This window comes from Herpailurus yagouaroundi, unplaced genomic scaffold (assembly GCF_014898765.1).
Source record: "Herpailurus yagouaroundi ecotype Mexico unplaced genomic scaffold, PumYag 197, whole genome shotgun sequence".
NCBI lineage: Eukaryota > Metazoa > Chordata > Mammalia > Carnivora > Felidae > Herpailurus > Herpailurus yagouaroundi.
In genome coordinates, this window is record NW_024412428.1 from 28,689,782 (window position 1) to 28,702,727 (window position 12,946).

The window sequence follows — 12,946 nt, forward strand, 5'->3', positions numbered from 1 at the left end:
GTACCAGGGGCGCCTGGGTGGCGCAGTCGGTTAAGCGTCCGACTTCAGCCAGGTCACGATCTCTCGGTCCATGAGTTCGAGCCCCGCGTCAGGCTCTGGGCTGATGGCTCAGAGCCTGGAGCCTGTTTCCGATTCTGTGTCTCCCTCTCTCTCTGCCCCTCCCCCGTTCATGCTCTGTCTCTCTCTGTCCCAAAAATAAATAAACGTTGAAAAAAAAATTAAAAAAAAAACAAAAAACTCATGTCCAAGGGGTGCCTGGGTGGCTCAATTGGTGAAGCATCTGACTTTGGCTTGGGTCATGATCTCATGGTTCGTGAGTTCAAGCACCACATCGGGGTCTGCACTTATAGTGCAGAAAGGTAAGGAAAGGAATTCTCTGCTACAGCCTCCAAAAGGAACATAGTCTTGCAGACACATTTCAGACATCTAACCTCCAGAACTCTAAAATATAAAAAATAAAATAAAATAAAACAAAATAAAATAAAATAAAATAAAATAAAATAAAATAAAAACAAAATAAAACTGATGCTCAAATCCTACTTCCATAGGCGGATTCAGTTGGGGTTGGGTGGAGATTCAGTTGGGGTGGGGTAGAGAATGGGTTTTTTTCTTAAATCCTCCTAGATGATCATAATGTATAATCAACTTGGGAACCACTACTTCAAGACCATTCATCCTAACCCAGGTTTAAACATGCCCCCCATTCTTGAAGTTAAATTTAGATATAAGGCACAAAAACAAACAAAAAACACTCATCACCAAAATTCAATTTGGAACCCTAGGTAAAAACCATTGCTGATGGCCCCACAAACAGTAGGTGGGGTCTAGAATTGGCATCATTTAAAGTGTCTGGGTTTGGGGTACCTAGGTGGCTTAGTCGGTCAAGCATCCGACTTCAGCTCAGGTCATGATCTCACGGTCTGTGAGTTTGAGCCCCATGTTGGGCTCTGTACTGACAGCTCAGGGCCTGGAGCCTACTTCGGATTCTGTTTTCCTCTCTCTTTCTGCCCCTCCCTGGCTTGTGCTCTGTCTCTCAAAAATAAATAAACATTTAAAAAAAATGTTTTTTTAAATAAAGTCTCTGGATAAGCACAGAAACATTATTACACAAGAGTTCACTCAAAACCAGTCAGATTTACACCCCTCCAGGCATCTCACTTCAACAGACTTACCCTCGTAGCACTGTTCTCTATGCCATACCTTCCCACTGGGCTTCATCCTCAACCCCTTTACTGAGTACTCTCTTCCTCCTCCTTTTAACTGCTACCCAACCCTTCACCAAGGACTTTGTCTCTCATTTTTCATCTTCCTCTCTGCATGTACCATAGGAGTTGGTGGGGGGAGAATCAGCATTTTTTTCCCATCCCCCTGCCTCCAAATCATAAGACTTCACCTTCATTTAAGGAAAAGGAAATCAATTTTGAGTCTATACCCATCAGCTCTGTCACTCTCTTCTTTTCATCTTGGTCACTATCCTCCATCTGGTCATTTGCCAAGTGACAATAGATGTCCTTTCAACTTCACTCATAATATCCATCTACTATGACTCCAATATCCATGTGGGTGATTTAAAACCCTAGCCTTGGACAAACTGTGGTCCATCCAGACAATGGAGTACTACTCTGCACTTAAAAAAAAAAAAAAAAAAAAAGAACTATCAAGCCACAAAAAGACATGGAAGAATCTTAAATGCATATTACTAAGTAAAAGAAGCCAATCTGAAAAGGCCACATGAGTCCAACCATATGACATATGACAGAAAAGACAAAAGTATGGAGACAGTAAAAAGATCCATGATTGCCAGAGGTTGGAGGAGGGAGGGATAAATAGAGCACAGAGGATGTTTATGGTGGTGAAATTATTCTGTATGATACCATAATGGTAGATACATGTCATTGTACACTTTTCAAAACCTAGAGAGTTTTGACCAAATTTTTAATCTGCAACACTTGCCCTTCCTCTCAAATCAGAAATTCCAGGAATCTACTATCTTATTTTTCTAATTACATTTATTTTTTTTAATGCTTATTTATTTTGAGAGAGAGAGAGAGAGATTGTGAGCAGGGGAGGGACAGGAAGAGGGGGAGAGAGAATCCCAAGCAAATTTTGAGCTATCAGTACAGAGTCTGACATAGGACTTGATCCCATGAACCGAGAGATCATGACCTAAGCCAAAATCAAGAGTTGGACACTTAATCAACTGAACCACCAAGGCGCCCCCTCATTATTTTTAAAATACAAGAGATTTGCCAGTATTCTTTCAACTCCAAGGAAACTTCCTACAGTAGGCATGATGTACCTTTTATTAGAAATGAGATGCCAGCTTGTGGGATTAATAGCCTGTTAGTGTAACATTGAGAGAAGTCTAGCATGCCTTCAGCATGAAGCCAAGAGCTATTGCCCTCAGAGGGTTGTTCTATATACATCTGTAATTTCTGACGATAGTGACTCCAATCAGATTCTCCTGGGGTTACCCCACATTCTGATGACAATCTCCTATTGTTCTTTCAACAAATTCAAACAAATATTTGTTGACTCCTTTTTAAGTGCCATTCACTCTTCAAGATGCAGGGGATCTGGGCTCACTCACTCTTCTATCCTCCATACACCTCTTCTTCAACTGCATCTAACTCACCAGTGCATCTAACGCACACCATTATCTCCTTGTCTATTCACTCATTCAACCCACAGTTGTTGAGCACCCATCTGTACCCATTGTTTTCTTCTTTCTTCCCTTCTCAGCCAAAACAGTGCCTTCTGGCCTATGCCAGAATTAGTTTCTCCATCTGTGCTTAGAAGACAATACGTTTCTACCTTCTTTGGAGACTTTACTGCTCTCTCCTTATTCTTCCTTCTCTCCTTAATTACTGTTATCATTTTTTTAAATTACTGTTATCAAACAATTATCCTACTTATCCAAATGAGAACTGAAGTTTTAAAAATAAATTTGGGAGCTCCTGAGTGGCTCAGTTGGCTGGGAGTCCAACTCTTGGCTTCTGCTCAGGTCATGATCTCGTGATCTTGCAGTTCATGAGTTTGAGCCCCACGTCGGGCTTCATGCTGACAGTGTGGAGCCTGCTTGGGATTCTCTCTCTCTCCCTCTGTCTCTCTGCCTCTCCCCCGCCTGCTTTCTTTCTCTCAAAAATGAGTAAATAAACTTTAAAAAAAAATTTAAGTAAATTTGCACTAAATTAAAAAACTGAGAAGGGCGGGCCATCTTGCCAAAGCTCAGGCACCTAGCCTCTGTGCTACACTGCCCCCCACAGCATATGAACTAGTTTCCATGGCTTCTTGACCAGCCTCCTTCATTGTCTACATAGCTGCCGAGGGAGTCTTTATTAATTTCCCATTGCTGCTGTAACAAATTGCTATACATTTAGTGGCTTACAGCAACACAGATGTATTACTGTAGAGTTCTGGAGGTCAGACGTCTGAAATGTGTTTTGCAAACTATGTTCCTTTTGGAGGCTGTAGCAGAGAATTCCTTTCCTTACCTTTCACAACTTCTCCAGACCACCTGCATCCCTAGGCTTGTGGCCCCTTTTTCCATCTTCAAAGCCAACAGCATAGATTCTCTCTCCTCTGACCTCTGCATCCCCCTCACATCTTCTCTCTGACTCTAACTCCACCACCTGTCTCATCAGGACTCTTGTGATCACACCCACCAAGATAATGCAGGGTAATCTCCCCATCTCAAGATCCTTAACTTAATCACATCTGCAAAGTCCCCTTTTTCCATGTAAAGTAACACATTCACAGATTCCAGGGATTAGGATGTGAATTTTGTCAGGAAGCAGGGCATGATTCAGCCTGCTGAGTTATCTTTGTAAACTACAAAATCCTTCTGTGGCTTTCAAGAGAAAGCTGAACCTCTCTGCCTCAGTATGCAAAGCCCTTTATGATTCTGTTCCTGCCTGCCTATACAGCCTTGTGTCCCACCACTCAACCAGACTCTGCCACTTGTCATTTCTCAAATTCTCAGTGTATATCTGTGATGCCCTGTCTGTGACTCGCTAACTCCATCTTGTCCTTCCAAACTCAGATTAAGCATCATCTTGTCCCAGAAGCCATCCCTGCTCACTACTCTAATGTGGTTGGACCTCCACATTGTCAAAACACTCCGCACTCACCTCTAATACAGCACTCTTCACACCATGTTGAGGTTAACTTACTTGTCCATTTCCCCCATTAGACTGAAGATCCTCTGGATTGGACACTATGTCTTACTTGACTGTACTCCCTGTGTTTTATAGTTGGTGCTCACAGACATCTTTGCTGAATTAATCATCTTCCTGCCATGCACATGGCATAGCATTTTACATGTAGCAGAGAATCAAAGTCATGTTGGTTACATTGAAAGGCCATTGTTTTTACCTCCTCAAGAATCAAAAGATAATTTATCATCTTATACAAAAGATATTCAGAATTTGGGACTTGTGTCCTGTTCCCCAGAACTACAAAATCCGGTGTGAACAATACATTGCCAACTAAGTATGATACAAGAAAAGATTGAGCAGCATCACAAGCAATGTAATGAGATCACATGGGAGCTCAAAAGGAGGCAGAACTAACTGTGTGATTAGGTGGATGGGCCGATCTATAAAAAATGGTGACAGCAGGAATGGTGTCTATCTTCCTCACCACTCAACTCCTAGCACTGAGCAGCATGCTTGGCACATAGTGGGTATACGCCAAGTGCCAGTTTGATGAAGACAATTCCACTGTATTCACTCCAGACAGAGAAATTAATGTGAAGAAAAACCATAAGGCTTTGAAATGGGCAAAAAGATTATGGGACAGTCCTGTGGAATGGACTGTTTTCCCTTGCCTTTGAGCTGTTTTATAACTCTTAAGTTGCAGAAAACTGCTAACAATGCAAAGGATTCTTGTTGCCAGCAATGCAAATTGTGTGTGATAGAGATGCAAATTATTACTGTCTTGTGTATATTGACCAGCTTTTCATCTTTTTTTCTTTTCTTTTTTTTTTATTTGAGAGAGAGTGTGCACCTGCATGAGCAGGGAAGGGATAGAGGGGGAGGGAGGGGGAGAGAAAGAGAGAGAGAGAGAGAGAGAGAGAAAGAGAGAGAGAGAGAGACACAGAGAGAGAGAATCTTAAACAGGCTCCATGCTCAGTGCAGAGCCTTACACGGGACTCAATCCCACAACCCTCGAATCATGACCTGAACCAAAATCGAGAGTCGGACACTCAACCAACTGAGCCACCCAGGCGCCCCCAATTTTTCATCTCTTAAACAAATTCATTTTAGGGTTCCTTATGGCATATTTATATCTTCTCTCAGGATTTTTCTTTAGTTGTAACATCCTTTATTCATAATTAGTTAAAATTTTTAACAGATGTACATCTCATACCAGTACAAGGATCATAGTCTCACCTTTAAAAAAAATACCATTTAGCAATATGAACAAAAAGACACCTTTGAAATTGTGTTTTGGGGAAATAAGGAGCCTTCCGGTTGAACTGAGACATGAGGTTCTTGGAGGGTATCACGAGCGAAGAAAGGTTGATTGGAGTCAGATCAGTGCGGTGCTGAGGGGATGATGCACCATTAAATGAGACAGAAAACAGGTGGCAGAAACAAGGTCACAGTGTAGCCCCCCTGTCTTGGTTCAAACCCTTCTGGCCAATATATTGTCTCTTGGGCACAACCTAGAGCAAGTCATGTAGGCATACTGGGCTTTGCAATTGAACCTACTTCATAGGGGTTTTGAAAGATTGAATGAGTTAGTTCAATGTAAAACATTCAGAGCATTACCTGATAAAGAATAAGTACTCAGTGAATGTTAACCACTGTATTGTTGTCACAGTTCACCATTCTTTGTCTGAAGTACTTGGGAGCACATATTTTCAAACTTTGGAATATTTTGGACTTAGAAAGGAAAATGTGTGTGCTGTTTGTTACATAAGACAGTTAGTGGGATCCGGGCCAGCACCCTATAAATACATGAATATTTTTTCAGTAAAATATATGAACATTTATTCCAAGTGAGATAAATAAAGATATAAATGGCCTCACATCAGTCCAAGTCAGGATTGCCTGACAAATTCGGAAGCTTTGCCCATCCAATAATTTACTAAGACTTCAGTTTTCAGACATTTTTTAATTCAAAATAAAGTTTTTCAAAGCTTTGGGGACTTGGGAATTACAGACAACTGTCATATTACTGAAGTAAGAAAAGATCAGATTGAAATAGAATTTGGAAATCCTGGAAATGGTTTGGAAAGGAAGCTTTTGAATTTGATCCCCTCTCCACTTTGGCAAAGTTTTCACTTTTCCTTTTAAAAATTTCAAAGCAAGGGCAACCAGTAGTTGAGGAGGATAAGTTTTGTAACCAAACTCAAGGGGTTCACTGCTTGGGGTGCATTAAATTGAACACGACCCAAAAGAGCATTGAAAGCAAAGAACTTGCTATGCTTATTACAAGTAAGGAGACAGGGAGATAGCTCTCAAAGCACTGTCTTCCCCAGAGGGTTAGTACAGGAAGTTTTATTCAATATATTGGGGACAGGGTCAGGATGCTTGCAGAGACACTCCGGTTCAATTGTGCATGCCTACCATGTCGACACACTAGGCATACATTTTTCGTTCAAAAAATGGCAGAAAACCCCACCCACGGCAGATCTTAACATTATAATGAGCTAAAGGTACCCTCGGGACAACTGGAGGTCATCGGAGCAGGTACTCAGCTCCAATCTGGCTCAAACCTGCTCAGTGAAGGGCTATCAAGTGAGACACACCTACCAAGGGGCTATCAGGTGAGACACACCTAGCCAGGTATCTCCTTGGCTAAAACTGTTGGTTCTGCAAAACAAAACACATTCCATCCCGGTTTTGCCCCCTCCTTTTCCTCCCTTCTGCTTATAGCTTTCAGCCCTCAGATTTGAGTAACATCCCAATTGCATCCTAGCTAACATTTTCTCTTTGTAGACATTCTAGCTAATAAATGAAGAAAGAATGATAAAACACCACCATTTTGCAGCCTCTAGTGAAATAATGGATCTAGGCAATCAGGAGCTGCTAGTATCATTTTTAAAACACACAACTAAATATTTTGCACCTCCCTTTGGAAGCGTCTAACCCACCTATAAGGTACTTCCGCCTCAAAAATTTTAATCTGAATTGATCAAGCCAAGGAGCAGTTTATAGGAAATACAGGTAACAAAGGAACATGATAAACACTGCAACACAATTCTGGGAAAATCCAGATTGTGTGAAACTCCTCAAGGCAAAAGATCTGGTTTCTTCAACACATATATTGCAAGGGAAAAAAAGGTGGGGGGGAGACCTGTGGATTAAAACAAACCAAAAATATAGCAAGAAATTGCAATACGTGGACCTCATTTCAATACCAATATGAACAAACTGCCAAAGAAAAAATCTGATACAGTGAGAAGAATTTGAACATGAACTGGGTATTTGATAATGTTAGGAAGCTATTTTTTTAAATATTTATTTTTTAGAGAGAGAGAAAGAGAGAAACAGTGTGTGAGCAGGGAAGGAGCAGAGAGAGAGGGAGACACAGAGTCCGAAGCAGGCTCCAGGCTCCAAGCTGTCAGCACAGAGCCCGAAGTGGGGCTCGAACCCATGAGCTGTGAGATCATGACCTGAGCCGAAGTCGGACACCCAACCGACTGAGCCACCCAGGCACCCCAGGAAGCTATTTTTAATTTGAGGAGGTAATTATATTTTTAAAAAGGCTTTATTGGGGCGCCTGGGTGGCTCAGTCGGTTGAGCATCCAACTTCGGCTCAGGTCATGATCTCGCGGTCCGTGAGTTCAAGCCCCGCGTCAGGCTCTGTGCTGACCGCTCAGAGCCTGGAGCCTGTTTCAGATTCTGTGTCTCCCTCTCTCTCTGACCCTCCCCCGTTCATGCTCTGTCTCTCTCTGTCTCAAAAATAAATAAACGTTAAAAAAAAATTTTTTTTTTTAAATAAAAAGGCTTTATTTTCTGGAACTACCTACTAACATATTTACAGATGTTTTGTATTTGCTTCAAAGTAATTCTGTGAGGATATGGGGAGCAAGCCTAGGGAGGAGGGCAGGTTAACACTGCATTGATAACTTGAGAATTTGGACCGGTGCATAGAGGTTCATTATATTGTTCTCCCTAATTTTGAACTATTTGAAAATTGTTGTAATACAAAGGGAAGAAATGGAAAGATAAATATCTACACATACACACACTATAGATTTCCTCCACGTAGACTACTTTGGATCTAAGACAGAAAAGACTTTAATGCTTATAAAGGGTATTTAAATACCACTGTTAAGAGAAAAAAAGAATAAAATTTATTGAAACAACTATATGAAAATATATGATTCAAAACTGAAGTAAATGATTTAAGAAAAACATTTAGCCTGAAATTCAGGATGATATATGGAAGAGATGAAATTACCAAAGAGTCTTAGGAGAGCTTATCAAAGTTGACTTCAACCTAGGCTAATACCAGTTTAGGATAGAATAAAAATGAGTTCCCAAGATCGCTTCTTCTTTGTCCTGCCTATGCTTTTTCTTTTCTTTTCTTTTCTTTTCTTTTCTTTTCTTTTCTTTTCTTTTCTTTTCTTTTCTTTTCTTTTCTTCCTTTCCTTTCCTTTCCTTTCCTTTCCTTTCCTTTCCTTTCCTTTCCTTTCCTTTCCTTTCCTTTCCTTTCCTTTCCTTTTTAATAGGAAAAGGAAGAGAGTAGGTTGACTTCTTAAGACATCTCTGACTCTGCAAATGAGAGATCCAGTTTCAATAATGCCAGCAGGTGGCGTGTTTCCTAGCTTTTTTTTTTTTTTTTTTAAATCAAAGCTAAGAAAAATTTGAGCACCAGTATGAATATATGAAAATAAGAAACGCTGCCTTTTCATCTTCGTATTCTGCTTCTTTCAGGGAAAATACTTTACAAGAATACAGGTAGAATAACCTTTGTTTTGCTGTTTCTTTTCCATGTAAGTGAGGGCTTGAATTCTGTGTTAAATTGTTAAGTAATTCCTAGTTTCACTTTTTCTAGAATAAAATATAGCTGGTTAAAATACCAAATGGCTGCCAATCTTCACATTGTGGAACGCCTCAGAATGTGGTAAAGACCCTAAACTGAACCAGAGAGCCAACATGCATTTCACAGTGGGCTGTGCCCCATAGTGTTTTATGGCTTGTGTCCTGGGATTTTATGTTGCTTTCAGTACCTCGGAACATTTCCCAGATGGGCCCAAAGGTTTCAACTTAGCCTGGAACAATCTCTACACCCACCCTGGTTTGACTTCCCAAAGAATATCCAGAGCTGAGGAAACCCTGGTGCTCTGCTTCTCTCAGGGAAAAAGCCCTAAGTGGATGCTTTTTGATGTGGAATCTCTGTAGGACATAAATCATCCTTCTCTTAGTACTGCAGAAACAAGAGTGTCTCCAGAATCTTTAAAACAATCTGGAGGTTGGGGCGCCTGGGTGGCACAGTTGGTTAAGTGTCCTACTGGCTCAGGTCATGATCTCACAACTGGTGAGTTGGAGCCCTGCATCAGGCTCTGTGCTGCCCCTCCCCTACTAGCGCTCTGTCTCTCCCTCTCTATCTCTCTCAAATATAACTAAACATTAAAAAATTTTTTAAAAATAATAAAACTATCTGGAGGTCTCTGAGAAGAAGCTAAGTGAAAATCCCCATTCTCTACCCTTTGGAAATTGGGCTAAGTTTGGTGTATGTAAATGGATCTGAAAAATCGCTGCAAATATTTTGGTGTTTGAGCTTGCTCCAAGACAGAGGAAAGGGACATAGGTCATTTAGTTTTTAAAGGCATACCAAATTGTCAGTGCCCATTACACATATATTCTTAAAAGAAATTTTTATGAGATCAACTTTATAGTGAGAAATATTTCAGACATAATAGCTCTTGTTGCTAATTTAATCAAATGCTATTATTTTCACTGAATCAACCTTTTTATTACTATTTCCAGAAAAATGTTTCCTGTAATATATCAGGCTCTTTGGAAGTAGAAGTTAACTTTATAAAATGATTCAATAATAATAACTCCCATAAGGCTTTTCAATCAAACATTAAAGAATGTAGTTTTTTCTTCTTTTATAGCTGTCTTATTTATAATAATGCTTATTAAAAAACTTCAGGAAATCCAGAATACTATAAAGAAAATAAGAATGACCTATAATTCCACTGGACTTTTATTTTATTTTTAAAGTTTATTAATTTGTTTTGAGAGAGACAGAAAGTGTGAGTAGGGGAGGGGCAGCAAGAGAAGGACAAAGACCGAATCCCAAGCAGGCTCCTCACTGTCAGCAAAAAGCCCAACGTGGGGTTCAAACTCACAAACCATGAGATCATGACCTGAATTGAAGCTGGATGCTTAACCAACTAAGCCACCCAGGTGCCCCTCCACTGGACTTTTAAATATATATGCATCACATGTGTTGTTCAAATGGAATAGTTTGCTGAGTTTTTTTGTCCCCCTCACACCTTCCCCCCCTCTTTTTTTGGCTGAGCGTTTTTTTAGCAATGTCATTTTCATTTAATGATTTATTGTGGACATTATTGTGTATTAATAAATGTAGATATACCACATTATATTCTTTTAAAAAAAACATGGAGGAGGAAGCAGTATTTATAACACCAAGGATAAACGTCTTTAGGGATTTTTTTAAATTGAGAAATAAAATACATAAAGTACATAAAGTTTCATGTACTATATCTCAATAGATTTTTACATATGTAAATGTCTTAGTCCACTTGGGCTGCCATAACAAAATACCACAGCCTGAGTGACTTAAACAACAGAAAAACCTTCACACTTTGGGAAGCAGGAAAGTCCAAGATCAAGGTGCCAGCAGGGTAGATTTCATTCTGAGGCCTCTTTGTCTTAGAGAAAGAGGGACAGAAAAAGAAGAAACAGCTTGCACTCGCAAGCTTCTTACAAGGGCACAAATGCTACTAGATCGGGCTTTCACCTTTATGGCTCACTTAACCTTAAAGGCCCGATTTCCAGTGCAGTCATATTGGAGGGTAGCTTCAACATATTAGATTTGGGAACGCAGGGGACACAATTTGGTCCGTAGCAGTAAGGCTTATTTTTTAAAGAGAATAAATCTTTGTATACTATAATACTTAAATTATTATGTCTGCATACACAAATCAAAATAAAGAATTAAAGGATTTCATTGGATAATTTAGGAGAATGATTTATGTGGATCCTTTGGAATTTGTTCTCTACTGGAAAATAAACTCCATATAGGCAAAGTTTTGTCTTTTCTAGTCATTGTTAAATTTTCATATCCAGAACACAGTGAGTAGACATAAATGGTACTCATTGTTGAATGAATGATTGTTTTCCTTTTTCTTTCTTTTTTTGAAGGAAGGAGAGTATCAGAGCTTAGGAGCGACAGATCATTAAGACAGACTGCCTTGACTGAATCTCAGTTCTATTACTCATAAGTTCTTTTACCTTGGACAAGTTACTTAAGCTCTCTATGCCTTAGTTTTTTCCTCTTCCACAAAATGGATATTTTAGGGTTGTTGTAGTATGGATTAAACTAATAGGCTTAAACCATTTAGTATATAATTTAATATATACTAGATAGAAGTAGATACCTTTAACTAAGTAATGTTAGATATTTACATTTAGGGTTAATTGTCCTTTTTATATGGGATTGTAACCTAAGAAAATATCCTATGAATTTGGTTATATGGGTTGATGTTTACCTTGGCTTTTCAGAAAGTGATAGTGAGACACAGCTGTCGTGTAACTTGTAAATGTGATCGCCACTGGAATATCCAAAGTAAGGCAATATGTTTGCATTCTCCTGGAATTGTCTATTAGTTGGTTTATTTAATCGGTAGTTTACAAGCTATGACCCTAGTTTGAGCCCCTAAATTCTGTATGTGCATGCAACATCTATAAAGTCCTTAATTTGTGGATATATGTAGTCTTCTATCTTTAAGATCCTGTTATGATTTTTAAAAATATAAATTTATATCCTCCTTTAGTTACTAGGTATTTTCTCAAGCAGTGCAAGTTGAAAGTACAACTATTAACATGCAAAATCCTGGGGCGCCTGGGTGGATCAGTTGGTTAAGTGTCTGACTTCAGCTCAGGTCATGATCTCATGGTCCATTAGTTCAGGTCCCGTGTCAGGCTCTGTGCTGACAGCCCAGAGCCTGGAGACTGCTTTAGATTCTGTGTCTCCCTCTCTCCCTGCCCCTTCCCTGCTCATGCTGTATCTCTCTCCCTCTCAAATAAATAAATAAATAAATAAATAAATAAATAAATAATAAACATTAAAAAATATTTTGTTAAAAACATGCAGAATCCCACAGGAAAAAAAAAAAGAAATAAAAATGAAAAACCATGCAGAATCCCCAAATTTGGGGGTGATGAAAAGGGAGTCCTCAAAAAAAAACAACACTGCTTTAGTGGCTCCACATATAAGGAAATTCTTTTAATTTCAAATTACTATATTGTAATTCTTGATCTCCTAATCAGAATGGTAGAGAATCTCTCTCATGTTATTTGCCTGTAACTATGAAACCAAAGGTCCATCAAAGGCAGCCTGGGCATAAACTACAACTCCCAGGATTCCCGGATGGGATCCCCGGGAGTTGTAGTTCATTCTACATTTCACCACCGCCCACCCTCCTTGCCCCATCGCAACCCACGCCCTGGGCTCAGGTTCTGGATAAGTACTGCGCGGGTGGTCATCTCCTGGGATATTCATTTTTGCCTTATCATTTTTTTTTCTTTCTCGATTTGTCATTTTTCCCTTGCGTTTCCCTGTTAGCTGTTAACACGCACGCCCACGACGACTCCGGAGAGGCTGAGAGCAAGCGTCCACCCGGAAGGAGTGATACCGGAAGTGAAAGTAATCCCGTGTGTGTCGGGCTGAAATGTAGCAGGTCACAGAGAGTTCCGGCTACGGTAAGGAAAGCTGTCCTACTTATATTTCTTAG

At 39.8% G+C, this 12,946-nt stretch overlaps 1 protein-coding gene across 8 annotated transcripts in view; it reads left to right on the top strand.

Moving 5' to 3' along the window:
* MTRF1 (mitochondrial translation release factor 1) overlaps nt 1-12,946 on the top strand; it is a 57,754-nt gene that overhangs the window by 5,537 nt on the left and 39,271 nt on the right. For 3 of the 8 annotated variants that reach the window (XM_040448573.1, XM_040448575.1, XM_040448574.1), the window contains exon 2: nt 12,778-12,946. Coding sequence is in view for 2 of the 8 variants with exons in the window: in XM_040448568.1 (XP_040304502.1) it covers nt 12,522-12,946 (425 nt within the window). In the remaining 6 variants the exon portion in view is untranslated. Of the gene's footprint in view, nt 1-12,506 lie in introns of those variants that run through there. The other 5 variants (XM_040448568.1, XM_040448572.1, XM_040448571.1 and 2 more) reach the window with 5 other exon arrangements.